Source organism: Rhyacophila brunnea, unplaced genomic scaffold (assembly GCF_057557595.1).
Source record: "Rhyacophila brunnea isolate RB1 unplaced genomic scaffold, BYU_Rbru_1.0 scaffold_24, whole genome shotgun sequence".
Lineage (NCBI taxonomy): Eukaryota > Metazoa > Arthropoda > Insecta > Trichoptera > Rhyacophilidae > Rhyacophila > Rhyacophila brunnea.
In genome coordinates, this window is record NW_028232904.1 from 21,898,501 (window position 1) to 21,925,739 (window position 27,239).

Sequence of the window (27,239 nt, forward strand, 5' to 3'; positions counted from 1 at the left end):
AATTTTAATTAGTAACCAACATCGTTTGTAAATTGTAGTATTATTTCAATGAAAACAATTACGTATGACTGACAAAGTTTATTGTGGACTATTTATGTCGGATCTTAACAGCCTACCTCCACCCTTCGCCACTGCTATACAGTCATCTCTTTCCGATGAGAAAGCTCACGGCGAACTATTCTATGGTGAAATGTAATATGTACAATTTACATGTAACCAGCCGCCATACATTGACAATGATGATTATGAATTTGTATGGATAGAAACACCAAAAGTACCATTAATTCTGTTACATGTTTTCCATTTTTTTTTTTTAATCAAAATGTGTATTTGAATCCACTGAAGTTTTTGGAACTAATTGGTATAGATACCGATTTGGCTATGAATAGGGGAGAAGTTTAATGCACTTACCCATTTTTTTAAAAACTATGAACCTATTTTATCAGTGTCCATAAAATTACAGTAGCAAATATCTTTATTAGATGGCTTTTGACCAGTTTTGTAATTTTATCTTATATAACTTATCAAATAAAATTAATGGATTACTTTTGGTATCAAACAGGACTGAATTAGGAATCTTAACAAATAATTGAAAATGATATAGCTAATTAAATTCTTGAGACTTTAATTAAATAATTTTTATTGAATGTTTATTGTAATTAATTTATTGTATATCAGGTTGATGCTGAGAGTTCCGAGATGAGAGATGCTCTTTAAAAAAAGTGATTTTATTTATCAAAACAGTTATCTACAGCAGCGGCAAAGGGTGGAGGTAGACTGTTAAGATCCCCCATAAATAGTGCACATTAAACTTTGCCAGTCATACATATTTGTTTTCATTGAAATAAGACTACAATTTACAAATTCAATTAAACCCAGCGAAACCAAGCCATAATAGATAATAGTTAAAAAATACTCGTTCATCTATAAAATATCTAAAATAATTGTGCAATTAAGTTATACATAACTTTAAATATTTTATAGATAGAATAATATTTTTTATCTATTATAATTTGGTTAGGCAGGGTTTAATGAATTTCAACTCATTTAGTGCTGACACGGCGACTGGCGCGGTTGCGTTACCTGACCATTAGATATAATTAACATGATATTTATATGTGGTAATTAAAAATTAATTAACAGATCAGCAGTGATTGTGTTAAAAAATGATCCAACAATATATTGTGTAATATGTATTCTTAATCCAACGAAAACAAATAAGTATGAATGAAAAAGTGTGCACAATTTTGTCAATCTATCTATAAAATATCTGAAATGAAACAATTAAATCATACATAACTTTGGATATTTATATTTAAACACTAAAAATATATAAATAATTACCCCCATTAAGTGTTACGTAAATATGACATTTTTCAGTCTTGTAGTTTTTGGAAAACAGTATTTTTAATTTCCAAAACCGAGCCCACACTGTCCTGAATCTATTTTTATCCTTTCTTTTAACAATCAATCAAATATAATATTAATTCTTGTTGACATGATGTTTTTGTGTATAATTTATTAATGTAATATTATCATAATCCCATGATAAGATTTGAAACATCCAAAAAAAATCATCTACATGCGCACACACAAGAGGGATATTACCTGGATTGTGACTCAAATAATTTGGCTGTCTTTTTTTGGTAGGGTTGGCCCCTTTCCTTTCGGCAAACTATGACACCCTAGGCTTGTCGTCTCAGTAGAACTCATGAATAATTGAGGATTCCAATATTTATTTTAATATTCTGACGTGGCATGTCTAAACAGGCGACAGCGTGAGTGACACAAACGTACTGCTGATTTACTGCAGGCAGTACATCTTATTGCTGCCATAACAAGAAAATGCAAGTGTAAACACGTAATATAGTGGCGAACCTGATGGAAAAAATATGAACTACACCGTGCAGAGCATTTCCGATTTTCACAATCTATCCGAACCTGTCAAAATAGCACCACACAATAACAACAAACGCGTTTGCTAACGCTTGAAAAATAAAATTAGACAGTCAGCACTTTGGTGCGTTAGTAGTTAGAAGTAGTTATTGTCACGATACTTTAATTTACACGATATTGTTGCCAGTAAATCCATGAACGTGTACAGGTACAATAAGGATTTTAATAATTATGACCATTAGGCCACACGCATTCGATAACTACTTGTGGATGCGACCAATCGCAACAAATCGTAAGTGAGCACCTACAGCTGTAAGCCAAGCTCATTGCAAGACTCAAAGTGTGGAGTATCTGGATATGGGGAATGTATATAAAAAAGACCACAGTTAAAGCGATAAGAAGGTATAAGATAGCGACTTTTGGAACTATAATGTAACAAATAACTGTTTTTGGAAGCAAAATGAAAAATCAACAGGAAATTGCTAATTTATTATACTCATTCCAAAGTTTCGCAATACTTAAATCACAAGACAAGCCCAATTTGGTAGACTTATTTCTACAGTAATAGTAATCAATGAGATGCATTGTTTCAATGAACCGTGTACCTACGCTTTCTACCGATTTTCGGCAGAGAAATATCTTCCGAAACAACTCTGTTCATTATACAAAAATAAGTGATTCACTCAAAAACAATTAAAAATGTTTAACGTAAGAATGGAATGTAACGACGTATGCACCAAACTCGAACTAAATCAATTAAAACTATTTGTTATTACTTACTGTAGGATGCCTAATAAATTTAGTGTAATAACTTATAAGTAGGGAGCGGATTTATTTGCAACAAAAAATATGATTATATGCATGCACTTAAAATCATTAAAATATGCACTAAAACTGAAGAAATATGGAGTTAAAAATTTACATTTTTTATGGAAAAAAATTGTAAATACACACTTCATCCAAAAAATCGAATAACAAATTAATAATCTTAATCAATATAATACAATAACAAAAAAACACAAATAAGTAATCAATATAAAGTTAATAAATTACAATTTTCAAAATAGTTTGTTTACAAGTACAAATAATTGAATAATAAATGCAATGTAAACTAAGCACAACTTTAAAAAACAAAAACGACACACTTAACTATTCCTAAATACTATTTTTTTTTGTCAGAACAAAAAAAGTTACAATATTTTTTTCAATATTGTGCTCTGCCATTATTTTTTTTCCGGATATCTGTCAGTATATTTTGTTTATATGTGGAAAACGACCTCTCAGCGTCCACAGAGGTGATGGCGCAAAATTTAAATAAAGGAAGATGAAATCGTGGGGCCAAATTTTTGAGCCCCTAAAAATTGGAATCGGGCCGAATTTGACGAGGGGGCCCGAAATGCTCCAATCTAGCTGAGCTTCTGTAAACGTACGCTAGGGGCCCTGATGGGACCGCAAAAATAGCTTCAGTTGACTTCACTTTTTTTGATAAATCCACAGCTTGGGGATGCCATTAAAAAATGCAAGTGCATCTAAAATTCTAAACTATTTACCTACCTAATTTAGTTATATTTCGATAAAATAATTAAAAAAAACTAAGATTATAAATGCAAAAGCTCTAAAATACGCATTTATTTATAAAATATGACCTAATGTCTCAAATATGCTCTAACGTCTCAAATATGCATTTATATGCACAATAAAATTTTATTTTTGGATTCAGCGTCTTTCAAAACGGATTTCTGTGCAACGCCCATAGCTGTGCATACACCCTAACAAAACATGCACTAGCATATAAATTCGGCCCCTACAAGTTAACAAGTATTCAGCAGTAGGATACAACCGTATATACAATAGAAATTTATTATTATTAAGGGTATACTTCAGTTGAGGCATGGTCTAAAAAGATTGTGGCTAGGCGATGCGCGGATTGGATCGGTTTCATACGACGCCATGACAAAACAAATCGACGTCCGGACACCTTGACAGTCGGTCTTCGATTGGCGACTAGTGATAAATTTCGTCGCACCTACTGTTGAAAATTATTTGCCGTTTCACTGAAGTCTGCTCTTAAGTCATTACGTCTTGTTTTGTAACAACAAGATGAATATGGCGGATTCTGGAAACGCATCATCTTATTGCTTCACAATTTGTATGCAATAAAAAGGTTTTTGGAATCATGATGGTCATGCACATAATGGATTTTGGAACTGGACACGTTTTTGAACAGTAAAAATGGTCGTAAATAATAGTTTTAAGAACAAAATAAATGTATAGATCGATTCTTCTGAAGCAACATATTCGATTTTGTTCATATGATTTTTCAAAAATTACAATCCTTTTATGCCTTTTTGAATAAATATCGGTATTGTCTGATTTTTAAAACCAGTATTTCGGTATCGAAAAATACTGGGATACCGGTTTTGAAATACCGGTACTGCAATCCCTACCCTAAAGGGCTTGCTACATCCTCATTTTTTTAATGCAGGAAATAAGTGACATTAAAATAAAAGACTTCGAATTATATTCAACAAAATAAATGTATTTTCTTATAAACATATTACAATTTCATAATAGAATTTCAGTATGACAAATATTGCCAATACATTAAAACTTAATTCTTTCAACACCTATAACTTATTATTATGTAATTAATTAATTAATTACTAATTAAATGAATTACATAAGTAATTAATGCTGACCAATGTTGTAACATTCCATAAATACTCTACCGCCTGACCTTAATAATATGATAAATGCATTTTGTCTATGAGACGTCTATTTTCAAAAACTCGTAGTGTGATGGCAAACGGTTATAACTGTTGTTTACACAATTATACAGGAAAGCAAAAACAAAGGTTTTAAATCAGTCTTACAAGTTAGTTTATAATATCGTCACTGTTCTGGCAGAAGACACTAATTCGAAAAAAGTGAGTGAGTGAGTGAGTTAGTTATACCAAAATGTTCCTTATTTTAAACTTTACCGTCTGGAAACCTTCTTAATAAATAAACAGTCTTTATTTTAAAGTCATCCTTTTTACGATTACTTAATAAACTCACATGATAGACCATTTCAAACATTTTAACAATTTCAAAGTCAAATTACTCAAAACTAGTATTCTCCAGTTAGTGCGTTCTGCCAGAACAGAGACGATATACAGTCGAACTTGGTTATTACGAGGAAGATGAGGCCGACTGAGTTTGCTCGTTATAAACATTACTCGTTAATCAGAGAATAGGTATTTTTAAATGAGCGGTCACATTACACAAAAAGTTGCAATTCAAACAAAAATACACAATTAGAATTTTTCTCCGAAACAAACATGGCATTCATAACTACAAAAGAAGTTGTTTATTGTAATGAACGCTGGTAGGTAATTACTTACTCCACAAACTTGGATTTTTTTTTTAACGTATGCGTGGATATTTTTTCAATCTTGTCGGCGAAAACACCAATTAGGTAGGTACTTACGACATTTAACTATGTTTTTAAACAATCCACACATTAACAGTTCTAAAAAAAATTTTGACGATATTTTAGCTCGGTATATCCGATAAGGAGCTCGTTATAAAATTGAATAAATGTATGGAGACAATCATAAACTAAAATGTCAACGAATGTTTCCTCGATACATCCGAGATCTCGCTATGTCCGTGATCGTAATAACCGAGCTCGACTGTATTTTAAAGTGTTTGATATCAAAATAAGTAGAATTTGCATACCAACGTAAAACTTTACTGATTTCTTTTTATTATTGTTATCTTGCATTTTAAGCAGATATATATTTTTGCCTTTTTTCACATTTGATCAGATGCAGATATTTTTTAATATTAGGTACTTTGTGACCAATAAAGTTGCAGCTCTAAAATTGTGCCACATCAAAAAATGTACTATTTGGAACATATTATGGAAGAAAACATAAAAAGTGAAAAAAAAACTGCAGTTATAACCATCTACCATCACAGTACCGAACTGTACTCAAAATCTAACAAAAATATTATGTGCATTATCGGTGTATTTTATATACCTCCTATGTGGTTTAAGTCATATTCTAAGAAAATCGAAAATAACTTTTAAAAAATAATCGTAAATGATATAATATATGTTTTAACATTTTTTGTACATCCTAATCGTAAATTAAGATTGGATAATCATATATTTTTTTAATATATCTACAGTACTCTCTCAGTAATCCGCCGCTCGATTATCAGACAACTATAATCCGCCGTTTTTTTTACTAGTTAAAATCACAAAATTAAGCTGTATAATTTGCCGGTATTCGTATGTAAAATTTAATAGTCCACCGCGTGCCTATATCAGCTGTCCGCCGTCGTATTTAACACAGCTGAGGCATGAAACAACCTACCGGGACGAGCAATAATTTTATCGTGAAAAAAGCTGTGGCCCTCTATGAATCAAGATGATGAAAACTGAGAACCGGAAGACTTAGTTCCATTAGATGAATTGATTCAGAGAGTGACTGAAAACTCAGAGCTAACGCGAAATATTTTAGAAGAATGAATAGCAGAAAGTTCTGAGGAGTATGCGCCACTTGTGATTGAAGACGAGCTCGTAAATACATCAAGAGGCTTGGATTCTGAGGATAATGGCAATAATTGTCAACCGACTGCAGCTCATACAGTCAAATCAGAAGATGCTCTAGCCGGGACTGACGAGTTACCATTAAATGGGCAGAGGAAAATAATGCAACCGTCAACACATTAGTCATGTTGCATAAATTACGAGATGACACAATCTTCCAACAATATTCAGAAAACAACACACTAGCGGTTGTGTTAAGTGATTTACTGTTTGATATATTGTATGTAGTCAAAAAACATAGTTTATAATTAATATGTATAATTTAATACATACCTAATTGATTTTGACCATAAAAAAAACCGTAATGCGTCAATTACATTAAGCTACTTTACGAGCTGTTTGTTGGCGAATTTACAACCTGCCTGTATGTACGCCCAGTGTAATCATTGAACAAGCTAACAAGCAGATTGTAAACAATCTACAGAGAAGAGTTGAAAGCCGGTCAACTATACACACTACACGCCGGCGTGTGGGCCTACTTCGTCTGCGCAATAGAGCGTAGTAGCAACCTCCCGGTAAAAAAACGAACTACGTTCTGTCAAAATAGTCGCTGGCTTGTGGCTTCTCAGCGAATAGAAAGTTTTGTGTGTCATCATCACAATCTCAGTAGCTGAATCGCCCGCTTTTAAATTCGCCAACAAACAGCTCGTAAAGTAGCTCAATGTAATTGACGCTTAAGTTGCTAGTACTAATTTCTCAATAAAAACTATTTTTACGAAATACATAATAAATTTTTACAATATTTTGTTTTTATGTACTATAATCCGCCGTTTTCACTAATTGGATACTTGTCTGGTTTTTGAGGTAGCGGATTACTGAGAGAGTACTGTATTATTAAATGATAAAATCGTAGCTTTTTCCATGTTTGTATCACATAGGATTAATTCTATATGCACTGTGTTTAATACATTGAATCATGTGTAAACATCCCGTCTTCACATAAGATTATTTTAATACTGATCTATTGATACTGACACTCACATAGGATTAATTACGGATTAAGTACGGATTTAATCACATAGTATCAATTTAGTATCGATTTTATTTGGTGATTTAATTTTTTCACAATTGATATAATAGATATGGTATTGAAAAAATATGCAGTATCAATAACTCATTTTCGTCAAAATCACCACATGAGGTATTTAATACACAGCGAAGACATGCTGGAGTATCCCATTCATGATGACGATGCATTAACATGCCATATAGATTGAAAATGAATTTGAGGTATCTGTGGGAGCTAATTCTGTTGACATTGTAGAAAATATGCATTCGTCATTATAATGCCTTATAAATCAACATTATATAACCATATAAAAATTATTAACACTATAAAACAGTGTAATTGTAAACATTGCTGTTTTAAAATTGATAATAAAGCCATATTTTTGGGACATGAGCTAATTAATGTCTGTGATTACCTATAGCACTTTTTTTTAAATATTCTTTTATCGACACATGCATTATTTACTTAATTTAATTGTAATCTAACATTATATAATAAAATATATTCGGTAAACATTCTATTGGAGTTTGCAATTGACTCAGAATTTTGGAAAAATTGCAAAATTTTGTGTTTGGTATTTGCCATGATATAATATGTATTGTGATTGTTTATTATATTTTCATCTCAAGGTCAATTCTATCCCATTCAGTTTAATACTAAAAATCAACTGTTATACGGTACATGGGCTCTTAATATTTTTTTATTTAGAATCCGCCGTGATTGGCGGTAGATTTCGATGTATTGTCTGATGTTTCTTAAGGTTACCCGACGTCCTGCATCTGAATTGACACACATTGCAGACAAACGGTTTCAAATTGTTATGTATAAAGCTATGAGTCTTCAAATTACTCGACGTGCGGCACTTAAAATCGCAGAGATGGCAGACAAACGGTTTTTCGCCGTTATGAATCATTTTGTGCCGTCTAAGATGGCACGACTGCCGGCATTTGAAGTCGCAAACATTACATGAAAAGGGTTTTTCGCTACTATGTATCATTTTGTGTTTTTTAAGCTCGTTCAAACGTTTACAACGGAATTGACAAAACTCACAGACGTACGGCTTTACGTCACTGTGTATAATCTTATGCGTGCGTAATTCACTGGTCCGTTTACACTTAAATGCACATAAGTCACAGGAAAACGGCTTAATATTGTTATGAATCAACTGATGTTGTTTAAGATGGCTGAGGTATCTGAATTTAAAGGACGGGCACTCGTCGCAGACGAAAGGCTGCGTGTGTATTATATCATGCGATTTTAATTGGGCTGGCGTTTTGCATGTGAATTCGCATAAACCGCACGCGAAGAAATCACTTTTTTTATACACCCTGTCGGCATTGAATTCGTTGTTGTTATAACTAAACAGTCCTTCGTCGGTTACGAATTTGTGATTCATCCATGTGTTCAGACTATCTTCGTTGTTTTCTTCGTAAAAAGCTTCCGATAATCCCGTCAATAACACTCCATCATTTTTAGTATCCTCTGCAGTACTTGATATTCTATTTTTATAATTATTTAATTCTGATGTGTGTTTATTTATTTCTTCCGGTGTGTTTCTTGGAGTTTTATGAAATATTTCTGTTTTTCCTGTATTGGTAACAAGCGTTATTTGAAGTTCCTTGTTGATATTACAATAATTTGTTAAATCCAGCCCCGATTTCATCACTTTTGATACCTTTTTCGTTCTCACGGGTGACATCTGAAAACAAAAAAGTTCAGTTTATAATTCAAGGTTGTCCAACTCGTGGTATGAATTTCAAAAAAGTTCAGTTTATAATTCAAGGTTGTCCAACTCGTGGTATGAATTTCAAAAAAGTTCAGTTTATAATTCAAGGTTATCCAACTCGTGGTACGATTTTCAAAAAAGTTCAGTTTATAATTCAAGGTTATCCAACTCGTGGTACGATTGTCAAAAAAGTTCAGTTTATAATTCAAGGTTATCCAACTCGTGGTACGAATTTCAAAAAAGTTCAGTTTATAATTCAAGGTTATCCAACTCGTGGTATGATTTTCAAAAAAGTTCAGTTTATAATTCAAGGTTATCCAACTCGTGGTACGAATTTTACAGTCCTGTCATTTTGTTATCTGTCAAAGATTTCATGCATATTTTTTGACATATTGTTAATGTTGAAAGTCCACCATTACCAAAATAAAGTACCATTTGACACAATGGATCATTTCACCACCGCACAATGTGTAAAAATTGTACAATCATACTACGAAAATGGCATATGCAATTAGCATAATGCTTGCTGATTGCATGCACCAACAGATATTTTTCGAAAGAACAATGCTGCATTGACGCTGTGTGCTTTGTTACATGTCGTCATTCTATATTGTAAACATCATAAACCAAAACAACTTTTTTCGAGACAGCGAAAACAGTCTAATTATGTTATAAACAGAAGTTCAAAATTTAAAAAATGAAACAGAAGTAAAACACATGATATTATACTGTTATATACACAAAACACATAATAAATAGAATTCCGATAGGCTATATACCAATACAGTAAATTTTGAAGCAGGGTTTTGAATGTGTGAGTGTCTTACGAAAATGAACCACGCATTATAGACGTGCAATAGTGCGTGTAATACACCAGTATTAAATGAGCATCAATGCATAAACCGAGAGCAGTTATCAGTATTCGACGTATGACGTATTCTTGACACGTGTTTAAATTTATCCCGTATTCTTCCTTACACGAGATCGGTTGCCTGCTTCTTCGTACCCGTTAGGTATTTCGGTTCCCATTATTTTTGAGTTCCCTGGTTATATACATTAAATATAATTACCTAAGGGGATCAGAGCATGGCAAAATATTTCTCCTAGCCCCCAAGCAGTATAAGTTGTCTACATTGTAATTTCTGTTATCCATTACATAAGCAAATATTAACAGAGCATTGTACACTAAGAATTCATGAAAAGATCTAAACAGCTGACAGAGCCAACCCCCTGTGATCGGGGCTCGCCTGTTTTCGAACTAAATAAAACCACCTAATATATGAATTTAAAAATCAAAAGGTCAAAGTATTCCCAAACACAATACTATAACACCTCATACTGTTTGAGAATCTGATATTGTGTTGGTAACTATGGATATTTGACTAAAAGTATTTTAATGCTATGACATTCTTTTCATTGCTACTGCTCTGCATCCATCATCTGCCTATATCAGTGATACACCATCCAAGATAAAGAAGTTAATTCCTCGTTTAATAATAACTACAAATACCTTTATATGTCTGTTCTTTCGAGTGCTCGAACATCCGCTAATTTCAAAATTTTTAGTCCTATACAGATTCATAGTTTCATCGTCGTAGAAATGTTTCTTAGAATTACTCCAATTGTTGTCAAATTCGGTTTTGACGATTTCGTCAGACTTCATGTCAACCTGCAAAAACGGATAAAAAATAGATAAAACACGATTCCTGCTACAAAATACACCACATGCAAAAATATAAGCTACTATGGAAGGCTGTAATACACTCAGAGCAATAATACTATAGAGAAAGGGTCATGTCCGGTTATATGAAGCGATATTCTTTGTGCATGAGACACAGTAGAACCTTAATTTTATTATTACTTACTTACATTATAGCAGTAGCAAAGGGTGGAGGTAGGCTGGATCGGCCATAATTATTTACAGATGGTATTGGTTAGTTTTGAAAAATCAATTATACCCTGCCTAACCAAACCATAATAGTTTTGGTATATTTTGGGCGATACAACAAAATTGTGCACACTTTTACATTCATACTTACTTGTTTTTGTTGGATTAAGGATACATATTATTACACATTTTATTGGTTCATTTTTTTAAATTCATTAAACCCTGCCTTAGCAAACTATAATAGATGAAAATATTATTCTATCTATAAAACATTTAAAGTTATGTATGTATACGTCAGTGGCGAAGACTCCATACTAGGCGATTATTTAAAACCTACCTTCTTAAGAAAAATATTTTTTAATTTCATATTGACATAATTATTAAATAATATAATCACATAATAATATATTCAATATGCCCAACAACATCTGTCGTATAATTGTCATAATAATTTTACGATCTTTTCCACTATTTCAATAAGCACCATTTATGGCATGTCTCGAAGGTTTTAAAAAATAAGCGACATCTCGTTTCGCTTCACATATTGTATGGATTCTGTCCGCGTGAATCGAAAACTTTTTTTATATGAAGTTTGTTTCTCATAATTTCAAGACGTCTGCGGCGGCCCATATAAATTGGTAAGCTATTTAAGGAGCGCATAAATTTTACGTAAGTGCACATTTATTCAAAATAATTTCTATGGGATTCAATCACATATAAATATTGATTGTTGTTAAAAATAATAAATAATTTATCTCGTGATTTTTATTTGTCAGTTAGTTTATTCATAGACTAAGACAATTTATTCAGCCAATTATGTAAGTTGAAATCTGATATTGTATCTAAGTCTGTGTTTTAAATATAGAACTATTTTAAAATGACCAGTTTACGGGTTAAATTATAAATTCTTATGGAAAAGATTCACAACAACGGATATTTTCAATATATTTTGAGCGTATCTTGCGTTTATATTTAGGAAAATACATATTTCAAATTAATTGCTTAATCTTATACCATCAGTGAGCTTTTGAAATTTCATCGGTTTTTGTGTACCTACCTATTCGTCAGTAGTTATGTCGGAATATCTTCTTATGTCCCGTAAATACATCTAACAAGTGTGCTTTCTCCACAGCCTACCTGTTTCCAAAAGTCACCCTTCGCCACTGGTATACGTTATGTATTAATTGCACAATTTTAGATATTTTATAGATAGACGAGTATTCTCTGACTATTATCTATGAATTTTAAAAACTAAACAGTACCATCTGCAAATTGTAGTCTTATTTAAATGTAAACAATTACGTAAGACTGAAAAAGTTTGGTGTGCACTATTTATGGCGGATCTTAAAAGCCTACCTCCACCCTTCGCCACTGCCTTATATAGCTAAACAGACGACTCCTTCTCTACTGTCTGTGTGATAACATTTGCTGCACGCTGTGGTGGGGGTGCCTGAACGGTGCGGTATACAACGTTTGAACGAGTGAATGAGAAATTATTCGAAGACCCAAATGTGGCGCTATAGTTGGTATACTATTTATTTCTATGAAACTCAAAAACTAAATAACACATTATTTTGAGTTAGTGTGTTATTACATGAGGTAGTCGATATATAAACACAAAGAATCAATGGATAGATATTAATTTATTGTTTGTGTGTTCGTTTCTTCCAAATTTAAATTTAACCAAATGCAGAGGTAACTAAGTCGAGTTAATCAATTTCAATGTTAAATATGCGATTGCAAATTCTACATAAAAGTTTTTAACATTCTGTAAATGAGGTCTTATTCTCAAATGATCCTTTATTACTATTCCAAGAAAATATACTACGGCATTACCTACATAACTTTTTTGTGGGGCTGTATTAAAAATTATATGTAAATATCTATATCTGTGATGTTTGTTAATATTTTCAATGTGTGGCTTTATAAATCTTTCTGATATGCAACAAGTTGATTAATGCGTATATTTGTATCGTCCTTATGACACTCTAAGCCTTTGTAAAATCAAGATTTGTATCAAATTACCTCGATCTTTACGCGACTGTCTACGCCATTTTGCCTGTCAAAATTTATCTCAACATGATTTGATTTGACGTCTAAATGATGTCCAGTGTGATTATGCCTTGTGATAGATTTGTCAGTTTCTGTGTCAGACACAGAGTCAACAGGTTCCTCTTTAATATCCATATGTTATTATATTTGAAACAGAACAGACACGAAATTCTATTTTGTTGAACAACTTTCGCAATGACAGCTATTTGTGACGGCGCAGTCTGACAGCTGATATAGTATTGCCATTATCAAAATGTGTGTAAAAAATAACTTTTATATTATTCTAACTTTCCAACCAATTACTACACAACTATGAAAGATCAAGCAAAACGTAATTTTATTGTTTTATATATTTGTTTATTCTGTACCTGCTTCTTTTAATTTAGTTTTATTAATCAATTTCATTCGGCTCCGCTAAAGCTTTTCAAAATGTACCTATGACTTGGTGCTATGTGGGGTACAGCCTCAGAACAGATTATTAAACAGAATTTCCGATAGGCTATAATATCCCAATACAAAACATTTTGACGCAGGGTTTTGAATGTGTGAGTGTCCTACAAAAATGAATCACGCATTATAGACATGCAATAGTGTGTGTTGCAACCTTCAATACACCAATATTAAATGAGAGTCATTGCATAAACTGAGAGCAGTTGTCAGTATTCGAAGTATGACGTATTCTTGACATATGTTTAAGTTTATCCCGTAGTGATCGGTTGCCTGCTTCTCCACACCTATTAGGTATTTCAGTTCCCTGGTCACAGCAATATTTTTCCAGGGTTGCCCACGACACAGAAGACGTACCTACATATTATTCGAAAATGGCATTAATAAAAATTAAATAGAGACAATTTCAATTAAATGCGCCAATGTACTGTCACTGTGATATAAAATTTCGATGCAGTATACTCAGGCGCAGACACAAAAATACGATTTTGAGGGGTTCCTTTTGAAAAATAAAATCCATATTTTTTATTGGTTCTTAAGACGGTAGAAGGAGACGGATTTAATTATATCTAGCCGGTGCCACTGACTTCCATATTTACTATCAAATTCTAGTTCTAGCACATGGTCTACAGGTGCAATCGAGGGTGTTCACCTACGACTTATTGCGAGCTGTCGCATCTACAAGTGATTATCGAATGTCCTCAGCAAAATGGTTTTATTTTTGTTTTGTGATTTTACCGAGGCTTTGACTGCGACTCGCTGTCATATCGCCTCTTCTCTTCTAGAAGGGGATCCGTCGATCAGGTCCTCACTCCTATTCTGTTAAATAGCTTTATAATTATATTGCCTAGCTCTTCCGTCTTTCTTTCTTTCTTGTTTAGACGTCAGTGTTTTATGCACCAGAATCGCTCTCCTCTTGCTCTCCTCCGTATCCATCCTCTCTGTATTTTCGATACATCGTGTAATCATTGAATTTCAGATAGTCTAATTCAGACCTCAGCCAAGTCTCTGAGATTAATGCTATTGTTATTTTTTGTCTTATTAAGTAAAGTTCTATATCATTCTTTTTTTGCTTCATACTTCTGGCATTCTATTGTAAAATCCTAATTTGTTTTTTATTATCCATTTTGTTGCAGAACCTCCCCTAGAATTTCTCCTAAATTTCCTTCTTTGAAGTTTTTGCATACCCAGTCCACTGCATTAATTATTAGTTTAATGATCTGCTGCCAGTCTCCTCCTTTCAGCAAGACTTTCATAATTTCTCCCATTGCATTAACCTCTGTCTTTCCCTTTGAGTTTTTCTTATTTTTTGTAGGCTTTACGCTACTACCTGTTGCTGTTATTGTTGAGCCTGAAGCTTCTACCACCACTTCTTCTTTCTTTTTGTTTTCCTTTATTTTTTGAATTATTTCATTTTCATCTCTTCCCACGATTTTTTTTGTTTTAATATTTCAGCATAGCTGTTACTTAACAATTTTTTTTTTGCTTCCTTGAAAGGTATGTTCATTTTTATCATTGCTTCTTTGCAACTCTTTTTTTCTTGCCACTTTGGGCATTTTTGGCTGTTTGCCGCGTGGTTACCTTTGCAATTGATGCACGTAATTTCCTCATTTTTTTCGCAAGTTTTGTGGTTTACACCGCACTTGGGGCACGTTTCTACTTTACTGCCGCAATTGTTCGCAATGTGCCCATATCACCAGCATTTGTAGCATTGCATTACCCTGAATACATACGGTTCTACAGCAAACGAGACGCCATATATGTGAATAATTGTTCTCGGCAATATTTTCTCCCCAAATTGAATACTGACTGACGAGGTCTTCGTAACCTCTCCTGTGTCACTTTTTCTTGTCAACCTCTTAAGGTTGGTCACTTTTGCATCACTTTTGATTTCCATTTGCAGTTCTTGGAGATTCATATCAATGTCGACTCTTCTCATTCTCGAGTCATTCTCTTTAATCACAAAACCGAGATCTTTGAGTTCTCCAGCTTGTTTCACTTTATCTGCTTCTTTTTCGTCTTCTACTTGAATGTACGTCTTTAAATTTTTGTTGTAAATTTTCTGTACTTTAACTCCTGCCTTATGGAGCATCTGCGCTATTTTCAACTTTAATGGTATTTTATTTCCTATCGCTATCATGACGATGTTATCGTTTCTCTTTGAAGCGACCCCGGAGTCTCTTCTGGGTTTTTTTCCAGAGGTCACAGTCTGCCATTCTTCTTCTTTTCCTCCAATCACTTCCTCTTCATCATCGTTTCTTTGCTTCTTCGTTTTTTTGGTTTCATTCACGTCCACAGTAGTGTTATCCATTTTAATATTTTTGCCTTTCACGCGGACTTTGAAATCGCGTAACAGTGTGAACAAATAACAGTGTGGACAACCCCTCGCTTCACCACGTTTGGCGTACTAATTGCTCCCGTGCAACAATAATTTAAAAAATAAATCTTTATTATTCACTCTTGCTCACTGTTAATATTAATAATATATTAATTTGTGCAGTATGTATGCACTAAATAATATATACACTGTAAATCTCGGCTGTCTGTTTTCACCTAATAATCTTTCTTTCAGACTTCACTTATTTATATTAAATTCTGGTAACAACAATTTTACTTTCTATTCGACATGGGCGTTCTACTCAAATGCTCAAGTGCAACTGCAAAATGGTATTAATTATTACGATCGTTGGTGTCCATTTGTATCGTCCACGCTGTCTTATCTTTTAGATATGCCGCGTCGGAATATCAAAACAAAGGGGGAGGTCTGGACCTGATATCCCCCCCTACGTTGTGTGGCGCCTGTGAGTATACTGCTCTTACCTTATCACATAAATACTGGAGGTGAAACCGGTTATGATTTCACTTACCTTCATCAGCTGATGTCTGCCGAACGGCCTATCACTGATCAATATATTTTGGTATGTCAAGTCAATTATTTGTGGTGGTCAATTTTCCGTGAACAATTCTTACGTACATACCTTAGATCAGTGTTTCCCAATCAGTGTATCGCAAACGAAAATCAAACACTATAAGTGCAATTGTGCAAATGACTTATACAAGCAAAACTTTATAATTTAACAATTTTGGTGTGCTATATATCGCCAATTATTTGGATGCCAATTTTAGTTGACTTTTGGGCCATAAAATGCATGAAGTATGAAACGCATGGAGTGTTCTCAAATATTACCGATATTAAATGCGCGTCTCGTTTACATGATAAACTTTAATGCATAGTAAGATACAAAAGTATCTATTGAAAATAAAATGTTCTTTTAACACGTGTTTAAATTTATCCCATATTAATTCTCCAGACTCGAAAAGTGTCATTTCTTACAGTCAGACCTAGAAAATAACTCACATCCCTTATGTTTGTGTTTCTTTGTAACTTTTTCCGACACATAACAGATTAATTATTAATAGAATTGTAAACCTAATCATCATAGGCCTAGAAATTGAAGCAAGATTTGCTTTATGACTTTATGATGGTGAAGCAGACAGTACAGATATAACTATTGCAAACTCAAAAATCGTACCTTGATACAGCCTCGCCCAGAAGGCAACCCACTTACCATTACTTTTTATTCCCTGACTAACAACAAAAATAATGTGACTCGAAAGTGTGCAAATTTACAGAAAATAAAAATATATGAATTATGTCACGGCGTTCGCGTGAGGTTGATGGTGTAACGTGTTATGTGTGGGTTTGATACATTTAAATACTCATTATCTGAGTATTCGTTCTCCGATTCCCCGCAGTTACGAATTTGCAGAATAATTCAAAAAACTATAAAAACATATAAAAACACAAGCGCAATAGCTCACAGTCGTCAACAACTGTCACTTTCAATCCAAAACTCCTACGCTATTTTTGTCTTTCTCACATGTATTTTTCTTTTTTAAGGGGGGACATGCTCGTCGAAGGTCAAAATTGAGTTTTTATTGTATATTCAAACCATGATCCTGGACACTCCTTAAACGTTGTAGATGATCTATTTATATAATTTTGAAGCCTTATTATCCGTTATAGTTATTTTAAACATTTAATGACTGCATGAAGTATTTTTGTTACATAAAATAGTATTCTTTTAAACCTCTCGCTCTAATGTTTTAGAATATAGTCATATTTCGGTACATAACTGTGCAGTGGTGTTAAGATTTTTTACATTTATTAATTTTTAAACGCATTTATAAAACCATTAGCATAATTTATTACGAGATAATTTTTGTAAAATATTCACGATAAAAAATTATATTGATAATCTCTGTGATCCCAAATTTGACAAGAATTAGGCATTTTATTATTCAAAAAATCGGCAAGATTAACACATTTCAAGATGATTCTAAAGATATTTATTATAAGCTATGTCTTTGACCATTCAAGTGTGATAAACATCTTATGAATAATGATTGCTTTATAATAATTATTGACCTAAGAATAAGATAGTGTTTTTTTGAAATACGCCATTTCTTTTGTCATTCCCTAGTGGTTAAGCTACAACATACGGCCGTAGCCATAAATTTACAAACTATAATTGAAGTAGGGAGTAAAATGATATTGACGCGCGTGTTTGAACATGTAGCCTTTAAAAAAAATAAAAAAAAATTCGGTTAGGTACATGTTCAAACACGCGCGTTAACATAATTTTACTCCTTACTTTAATTATAGTTTGTCGTTTTATGGCTACCGCCGTATGTTGTAGCTTAACCACTAGGGAATGACAAAAGAAATGGCGTATTTCAAAAAAACACTACCTTATTCTTAGGTCAATAATTCTTATAAAACAATCATTATTCATAAGATTTTTATCACACTTGAATGGTCAAAGACATAGCTTATAATAAATATCTTTAGAATCATCTTCAAATGTGTTAATCTTGCCGATTTTTTGAATAATAAAATGCCTAATTCTTGTCAAATTTGGGATCACAGAGATTATCAAAATAATTTTTTATCGTGAATATTTTACAAAAATTATCTCGTAATAAATTATACTAATGGTTTTATAAATGCGTTTAAAAATTAATAAATGTAAAAAATCTTAACACCACTGCACAGTTTTGTACCGAAATATGACTATATTCTAAAACATTAGAGCGAGAGGTTTAAAAGAATACTATTTTATGTAACAAAAATACTTCATGCAGTCATCAAATGTTTAAAATAACTATAAAGGATAATAAGGCTTCAAAATTATATAAATAGATTATCTACAACGTTTAAGGAGTGTCCAGGATCATGGTTTGAAAATACAATAAAAACTCAATTTTGTCCTTCGACGAGCATGTCCCCCCCGTGTATCAATTAAACCCAATCGCTAAGAAATTTGGTCCCCGTTTTAAGCGAATTCGCTTTAAGAGGTATGTTTTCGGTCTCAATACCCTCAGAAAATGAGAACCCCATGTACCGAGTAAAACAACATTGTACACCTTTTCCTAGTGACGTGAGCTAACTGTGAATTATTCACGTGTGGTCATAGTCTGTTTTTTATGGACAACTCCTTACACAACCCCTAAAGCAGCGATTTTCAAACTGGGAGGCGCGGAGTGTTGCGAAGGGAGGCGCGAGAAGTTTCACACAATTAATGTAGCCACAGGTTTACAGTTTGCAAATGCTTTTTTATAAAACGGCCGCTAGATATAAACTACATAAAACAATCCTATAAAAGGTTGTTTGCAAACCTCTCTTAAAATATGGAGACTAATTTTATGATACCTCACTTCTGTAGTAGGTATATTGTGAAGCGTGCTGGCTATGTCGTGAAAAAATGAAATAAAAGGGTTAAATCATAATGTTGAAAATTGAGGCAAATTTGTTTAGGAACGTAATTTTGTTGTTAAGCTTGTCTATTTGGTTGATATTTAAAAAAAATGAGAAACTGATTTAAAAAGACGAAATGAAGGCATTCATAAAATATTGGAGGATTGGAAATCAAAATTACTAAAAAAAATAATTTCGCCATGTTGCCACTTTTAAATGATCTGTGCGCCAGATACATTGAAGCAAACAAAAATCTATTTACTGAGTTCTTGGTTAGTTTGCTAATGCACTTTTCACATTATTTTATTAATAGTAAAAAAAAGTCGCCTGTGACGCTGCTATGTTTCGAGGCTGTTAAATATTTTAAATATGTGGTTATCCGTTTGCAATTTGATGTGATACCTATATGATAATTGATATACTTAATTAAATGATAATTTTTTTATATATGATGATATTTAAAACGGTATCTGTATTATTTAATGAAATAAAGGGGGGGAGACGCCAAGATTAGATTTTTTTTAAAAGGGAGGGGTAGTAACATAAAGTTTAGAAATCACTGCCCTAAGGAGAGATAACTATTATAGTATTCACAACAATGTAGATATACACCATAAGTTTTGTAGTAAGTATAAATAGGTATGTAAATAAAAATATTTTATTCGATTCCGACATTTAAAATATAACATTTATTATATACTTATCCCTAAACAATATATTTTATTTAAACAAATTCATCTTGTTTTATTAAACCCTAGTATAGCACCCTACTATGTATAATACATCTAGAGGGTATTGAGATATTTATTTGGAAAACATGATCACAATAAAAATTATTTCGATGGGATGTGACTTATTTTTAATTATATTTATTTAAACTATAATAAGAAGCAAAATATTAATTTTAAATTGATAACTGCTTCAGATTAATTAAATAATTTATAATGTAGGTATTAACAATAATAAAATAACATCTTATACTTATAAATATTATAAAAAATGGTTACAAATTCTATTTGCTACTAAAACTTTAATTCATTTATAAGAAAAAGTTAAACAAGATAAATTAATCCAGACTAGGGAATGCAATACCGGTACCATTTAGCAATGCAACGGGTGGCGTCTACATGTATCTATAGTCTATGACCGGCAGTGGCGAAGGGTGGAGGTAGGCTGTTAAGATCCGCCATAAATATTGCACACTAAACTTTGTCAGTCATACATACTTGTTTTCATTGAAATAAGACTACATTTTACAGATGGTGTTGGTTAGTTTTTAAAATTCAATTAAACCCTGCGAAAACCAAGCCATAATAGATAATAGTCAAAAAATACTCGTATATCTATAAATATCTAAAATTATGCAATTAAATGATACATAAATTTGGATATTTTATAAATGGAATAATATTTTTTATCTATTATAGTTTGGTTTAGGCATAGCTTGACAAATTAAAAAAATGTACCAACAATATGTGTAATACGTATTCTTAATCTAACGAAAACAAATAAGTAAGAATGAAAAAATGTGCACAATTTTGTCATATCGCCTAAAATATATCAATACTATTATGGTTTGGTTAAGACAGGGTTTAATTGATTTTTAAAACCCAACCAATACCATCTGTAAATTGTAGTCTTATTTCAATAAAAACATGTACATTTGACTAAAAAAGGTTAATGTGCACTATTTATCGCGGATCTTAACAGCCTACCTCCACCCTTCGCCACTGATGACCGGTACCTATCCCAATATTTTTCGATACAGACATACCAGTTTTAAAAATCAGACAGTACGGATATATTCGGTATTGAAAGTGGAAACAAAATGTATTAATTAACATAAAAGGCTTAACAGGACTGTATTTTTTTGTCGGATTACGCGATGCATGGTTTACTTCCGTGGCACTTCACCGTCCTTGGTGACCAGCAATGACCCATGTTATAAAATATTAATATTTTTAAGATTTTTTACTTAATATATTACATTTATTGGTAGATACTTCTGTTATTTTTTCAATTATTTTACGAATACCGGTATTCAATAGGAAATACCGGTATTCAATAGGAAATACCGGTATTTTTATTTTCATTCGGTATTGCAATCTCTAATCCAGACCCTTGTCATGTTTTCATTTCAGTTACATTGAGCAAACTACATGTTTTTCATTTGCGAAGATGTCAATCAATACATAAATAAAAACTGCCTGCCGACAAAATCACAAGGCATTGCGTTTTACCATTCTATGTCCTGCGCCTCGCCGGCTAACTCTTACACTAATTGTTCAGAGGAAAACGCAAGTTTATGTGTTTTATGTCGGCGGCCAGTTTGTAAAAAAACATATTGTATTTATCACTTTGCCTGACTATTCTGGTCAATTATAAATATATAATATCTGAGCATTTTGCTATTACTATAACATAATATTATACCATGGTCTGCAACCTGTCACGCATGCAATTAATGATTGTAGTGTACACGCAGTGTACATGATTTAATAAAAACACAGACGGCCAAATTATAGATAAAAAAAACATTCAATTCTACCAGAAAACTTTTTTTTGATTTAACATAAATAAATTTACAATAAAATCTCTAAAATGTATTACAATCTTTTGTAGCCTAATATTTATTTCAGGAATAGGCTTTCAAACCGTATAATATCTAGACATATTTAACATTAAATTAATTATAAAATAAAATTACTGTCTATGGTTGTAAAGAGGTATCTTTTTAAGGGAGTGGGTAGCGATCTGCCTCCAGGCTTCCGTAGGACCGGCAGTATCGACCGTTGGCGCCATCTTTCTTCCAAGCATTACGCCTGAAACATACATATAAATTATTTACATTTATATCATCTTTGAAAGGAAGATATTAGGTCTTTGGAGCCGTATTCGACGAACAAGGTATCTGTCAAAGAAAGTGTAATCACAAACTATAATACCGTCGAATGGGCTATTTCGCCTAACAAGTATAATTCCGCCTAGTAAAAAATAATTTGTTTGTATGGCCACTACTTATTTTTACACTCGGGTAAACAAAATATTTCTTTATAACCTTATTCTCAATTGTCAGTTAGACATATTGTACATTTTAAAAATCTATAAATTTACGTTAGTAAATATAAAACTTGACTTTTGTAAATGGTGTGTGCATATGCAGTTACGTCAACTGTCGAAAAATCATCATTTATCTACCAGAAATAGAAAAGGTACGATATTGATATTTTTACTCTCCATTCCATAAGTAGGTACATATATATAACCATAAAAATAAAAAAAAATCAGAAAATACAAATTAACAACACGCCGTAGAAAAACCAGGCGGAATAACCTCGTTTGATGGTACGTATTTTAGAATGATCATGCACTCATCTTATAAGTGAAAGTGTGGTGACTTCGTTGGACAGGCCATGTCTTAAATCGTGTCAGGAAATTTGTACATATGCTGTTCGCCGTATCACACTTCACCATAAAATGTTGTATCGGAAATATATGGTCGTATAGTAAAGACCGTCCAACCTCTTTGGGTCGTATAGTACTGAGATAAAATTAATGTCTAAATAAAAGAGGGTACTTATCGGTTTACAGGAAGCCAGCGGCAAACAAATTTTGAAAGTAGCCGATGTACTTACTGGATTATTTCTTAGGTTAGTTTAGATTTTCGTTCTTGACGGAATATTATTGTCTGCAATGCTCCACGAACAACGCGTAATTTTTTATAGGAATGACCGTATAGTATATGGTCATCTCTTTTTGATAAGAAAGCTCACGGAGAATTTTGCTACGGTGAAATGTAATATGTACAATTGACATGTATCCATCTTAAGTATGTAAAACAACTACCCAAAAGTGTAAGGAGAGAAAAGGATACTCAAGACAGTGCAGTCTCGTGTGCGTAGGAAGGTCATGCGAATGAACTTATACAAATATTACAACGTTTGAGAGCAGTGGCGATTTTCAATAAAGCAAAAGATGCATGCTTTTTAATGGTACGCGAGGTTTGTCCAGTATATTTATTTTCACATCTTTTACAATAATTTGATTATAATATAATTGATTTTGCATACCTGTTTTTGAAACTATTGCAAGCTATCAAGCTGTTCATTCCAGATGGCCTTGATTGCTCTATCGAGATCGCCATCTGTGATCTAGCACTGAAAGTAATAATTGAAATCAGTTAGAATTGTTGAAGGCATTCAATAAAATGTGGAATATAGTGTATATAGGATATATAGAATATAGCCAGTGTCCCTATTGTAGGCAGAAAATTAGTTATTTGCAGACTATGTACCTAGCTAAAGTATCATTAATTTGACTCTACTGCAGGGCTCGAAATGGACCGAAACGCACCGGAGCGCCGTTCTAGTTAATAAAATCCCCAAAATTACCGCTCCATCTCGTGGAAATATTAATTTGGCCGTCTCAGTTAGATATGTCATATAATAAAAAAATCTAACAGACTTATTTTTATAAAATACATAAATAAAATTAGAAAACAATGTTAATATTTTCGTAAAATTATCGAGTGTTCCGGTGAGTAAATTTTTCCATTTCGAGCGCTGCTCTATTGAGGTATTGGCAATGAATAGATTTAAGACTTTTGAGTCTTGTACCGCAATCAATTATCACAATGTGGCGGAAAATATTTCATATATTTCTGAGACAGGAAAGTCCTCAGCCCCTATTTCAAACGACGTATATAGATAGACCCCGTAGAAGGGTAGATGGTGACAACATATCATCTGCCTATGGAGGAAAAGAGTCACAGGATGACCCTTCACAATGGAGGAGGTTGCCAGGGCTCTAATATCAGGGTACTCGGGCTATGGAGGGCCCGGGGTGGCAGATCGACTAGCTAAATGAGATAAACACATATCACAAATTTGCTCTAATAGTAAAATAAAAGTCACATGTGGTGCTATTTTATTTCACATATATTAACATTTGAAAATATGTGATTGTGCGAAGCAATTTGATGAGAGTTCATGTGTAGAGTTTTATACCTAATAGCTTTCAGTGTGTTTTCTAATTATAATAAAGATGGCAATATTTCCAAGGGGTCGCATGTTACTTGGCTACAACAAAAAGGGCTGCAATCAGTGCTTCATTTGATGACGAGTGCCAACAACTCAATAGTTCAAGTTGATTTATTTAAAATACAAAAGTTACACGGAAAACTTTTAATTTTACCTGGCGGAACCGTTGGATTCCGCAAAATACCATTTGAGAAACGCTGATGCAGAGAGCATCACACTGCCCTTAACCTTAGAGACAGGCAGGGTCCCCCGGCAAACATCGTTGTCTGGATGCCCGTTTCAGAATCTGGGGCCATTGCCCTGATCCCTGCTATATGCGAGTATTTAAACGGAGTCACTTTACGAAATTATTGTTGAAAGAGTTCATAGTAAATAATGTAGATACACCGGGCCATAAGTACTAAATATTATTGTTAATCTTTTTAAAATTCTACATATTATGTGTAACAATATGTTGGAATTTCTTTTGTTTATTATAAAATTAACTACGTCTACTACCTAAATGGGTTGAGCTTTCTAAAAAAAGTGCTAAATATAAAATGAAATGATGTTATCATTATTATTACCTTTTGAGGGATCCGTTTCCAGTGATAAGCGAGCTATCAATAGTTCCATCATTCTTCATCAAGTGATCGGTGTCAGCTCCAACTCTTGCATATTCTCCAAGAGGCTGGCGGCAGCACAGCAAATAAGTGAGGACTATCAGACCCTGAATAATTAGAATGAGTGATAATATTCTTCATTATTACATATTCTATAAATAAATACATGCTAAAAAACATGAATTTTAATAAGTATTATTAGAGTTTATTTGGATATTCGAATTTCGAACATATGCCTCTCAAAATATACATGAATAGGCCCTTTTTGAATCGATTTCTGGACATGTTACAAAAATCATCCAAAATTTAAGATGTTTAAGACAAAAGCTTTTGTAGAGATTTTACCCAACTCTACAACTGACATGAGCATAGACAATAGCGAGTCGGAAATGACAGTTGTCTAGAGACCTTCAATATAATTTGTAGAGGTTACTAGGGCGCTTAGCCTTTTCCAAATTATCAAGTTAAAAGGATCATGATAAACCTTTACACGTAAAACATAGTAATATAACTTCATGCTAGCTGCCGTGTAATACTAATAGTGTATTTGTGCCATATAAATAAAGGACAAAACTATATTTCAAACATTCGTCAGAAGATTGAAAAGGGGGCTCCAAAGCACTAGTCATACAATTATTAAATTATACCAAAATCTTAAATTTTTGTCAGGCCTCTGTTCACTGTCTGTAAGTATTACTATGATTACTCACAGCCACGACGTGTATAACAAATATGAAGACAGTTGACTGTCTGAAGCCAATCTTGTCGAAGAGGAAACCAGACACTGTCGGTCCTATGAATGCTCCCAGGGCGAATGTTGATGTCCACAGACCGGATACCAGGCCATATGTTTCGATGTTGTTGGGGAATCCATTTCCGCTGGAATATAAAAAAAGGAAAGTATAGTATGTTTTTTATTTACAAAATAGAAACACTTCCGGTTTTAGTATTTGTTCAGGGTTCACAGAGATTAATCAACAATAACAGAATACTTCAAATGCTACCTGCACAGATTAACAATGTAAGATGACTCGCTCGACCAAATAACCAAACGAACTTGCTAAAGGATTAGTTCAGTTCAGGTAGGTATCACATTTGACAACTAAAAACCACAATTATCATTAGAAACAAATCTCGATGGTGTAAGGTGTTTAGTTTCAAAATAGACGACCTGTATGATCAAAAGGGTCAGTGCTAATCAGACTAGGCTGACTGGCTGTAAGACTGTGAGAGATAATAATTACAGAGTTAACATAGGAAAAAAAGGTGATTCGGTTCTAGTTACATACTCTATACCTCTGCTTTTGTCTTCTTATAATGTGGTTGAGGTACTTAACATTCGACGTCCTTGTGTTATAAAAATTTATGAATATACAATTACAAGATAAAAAGAACTTTTTATATACAACGTTTTTAAATTCTGTTGAACCATATAAACTTGACTTGACTAGCTTAAACGATCAAAAATATTTGTACTTTACATTGCATATTGATTTCCATAGTAACGCACGTATATATCTTTTAATAATTTAGTTGCTGGGACCCCAGACCGATAGCAACCGATAATGGTGTCGAAATAACTTTTCATACAAAACCGAATTAATTGAAAATGAATTCAATTCTACTAGAAGATGGTTAAAAATATTAAACAAATGCATTGGCATCGTGTTCTGATATATTCTAAAAGTTTTAAATGTCTAGCTGGTTGGGAAGTTAGTTATAAATCGATTGCAAGATTTGTACCGGACAAAGAACCACCGGACAAATAATAATATGAGCTAAGAAAAACGTTGTAAAATAGCTTACATGGCCGTTTTAAGAGCATCTGTGAAGGAGGCAACCAGCTGACAGGACATGCCGAGTCCGTGAAGTACTAATCCAACAATGCAGATCCATACAGCTCTGTAAAAAAGGTATAATTTCAATAAAAATTAAAAGGTAAGTATGTAGAGGTTTACCCAACTCTACAATCGACGTATTATTGTCTGTGGTCATTTGTATAGCACAGACAATGGTACCAAGCGACAAGTAAAATCACAATGTAAATCTTACTTAACATAACATCAATGCCAATATGTCACTATTCTTTAATGCCGTGCATCAAACATCTATAATCCAAAATGTAGTGCCGCAATATTATAAACCCAAGAAAATACATCACTGTGTCTTATTTCTATTGGGCCCCGAACATATAATATCACACACACAACGCAACCTTCTAC

General features: G+C 32.9%; 2 protein-coding genes across 2 annotated transcripts in view; both read right to left on the bottom strand.

Annotated features, from left to right (window-relative positions):
* Positions 1–8,080: 8,080 nt before the first annotated feature.
* Positions 8,081–13,432, bottom strand: LOC147069204 (uncharacterized). The gene is made up of 3 exons (XM_085951125.1): positions 13,145–13,432; positions 10,742–10,900; positions 8,081–9,204 (listed from the first exon to the last, which is right to left on the bottom strand). The coding sequence occupies exons 1-3, from the start codon at positions 13,304–13,306 to the stop codon at positions 8,206–8,208; spliced, it is 1,320 nt and encodes a 439-aa protein (XP_085807251.1). The 5' UTR covers positions 13,307–13,432; the 3' UTR covers positions 8,081–8,205.
* Positions 13,433–21,248: 7,816 nt separating this feature from the next.
* LOC147069205 (MFS-type transporter SLC18B1-like) overlaps positions 21,249–27,239 on the bottom strand; it is a 40,007-nt gene continuing 34,016 nt past the window's right edge. Inside the window, exons 7-11 of the mRNA XM_085951072.1 lie at positions 26,824–26,919; positions 25,728–25,896; positions 24,982–25,124; positions 23,447–23,533; positions 21,249–22,198 (exon numbers count right to left, since the gene is read on the bottom strand). Of these exons, the coding sequence (XP_085807198.1) occupies positions 22,111–22,198; positions 23,447–23,533; positions 24,982–25,124; positions 25,728–25,896; positions 26,824–26,919 (583 nt within the window). The 3' untranslated portion in view covers positions 21,249–22,110. The remainder of the gene's footprint in view (positions 22,199–23,446; positions 23,534–24,981; positions 25,125–25,727; positions 25,897–26,823; positions 26,920–27,239) is intronic.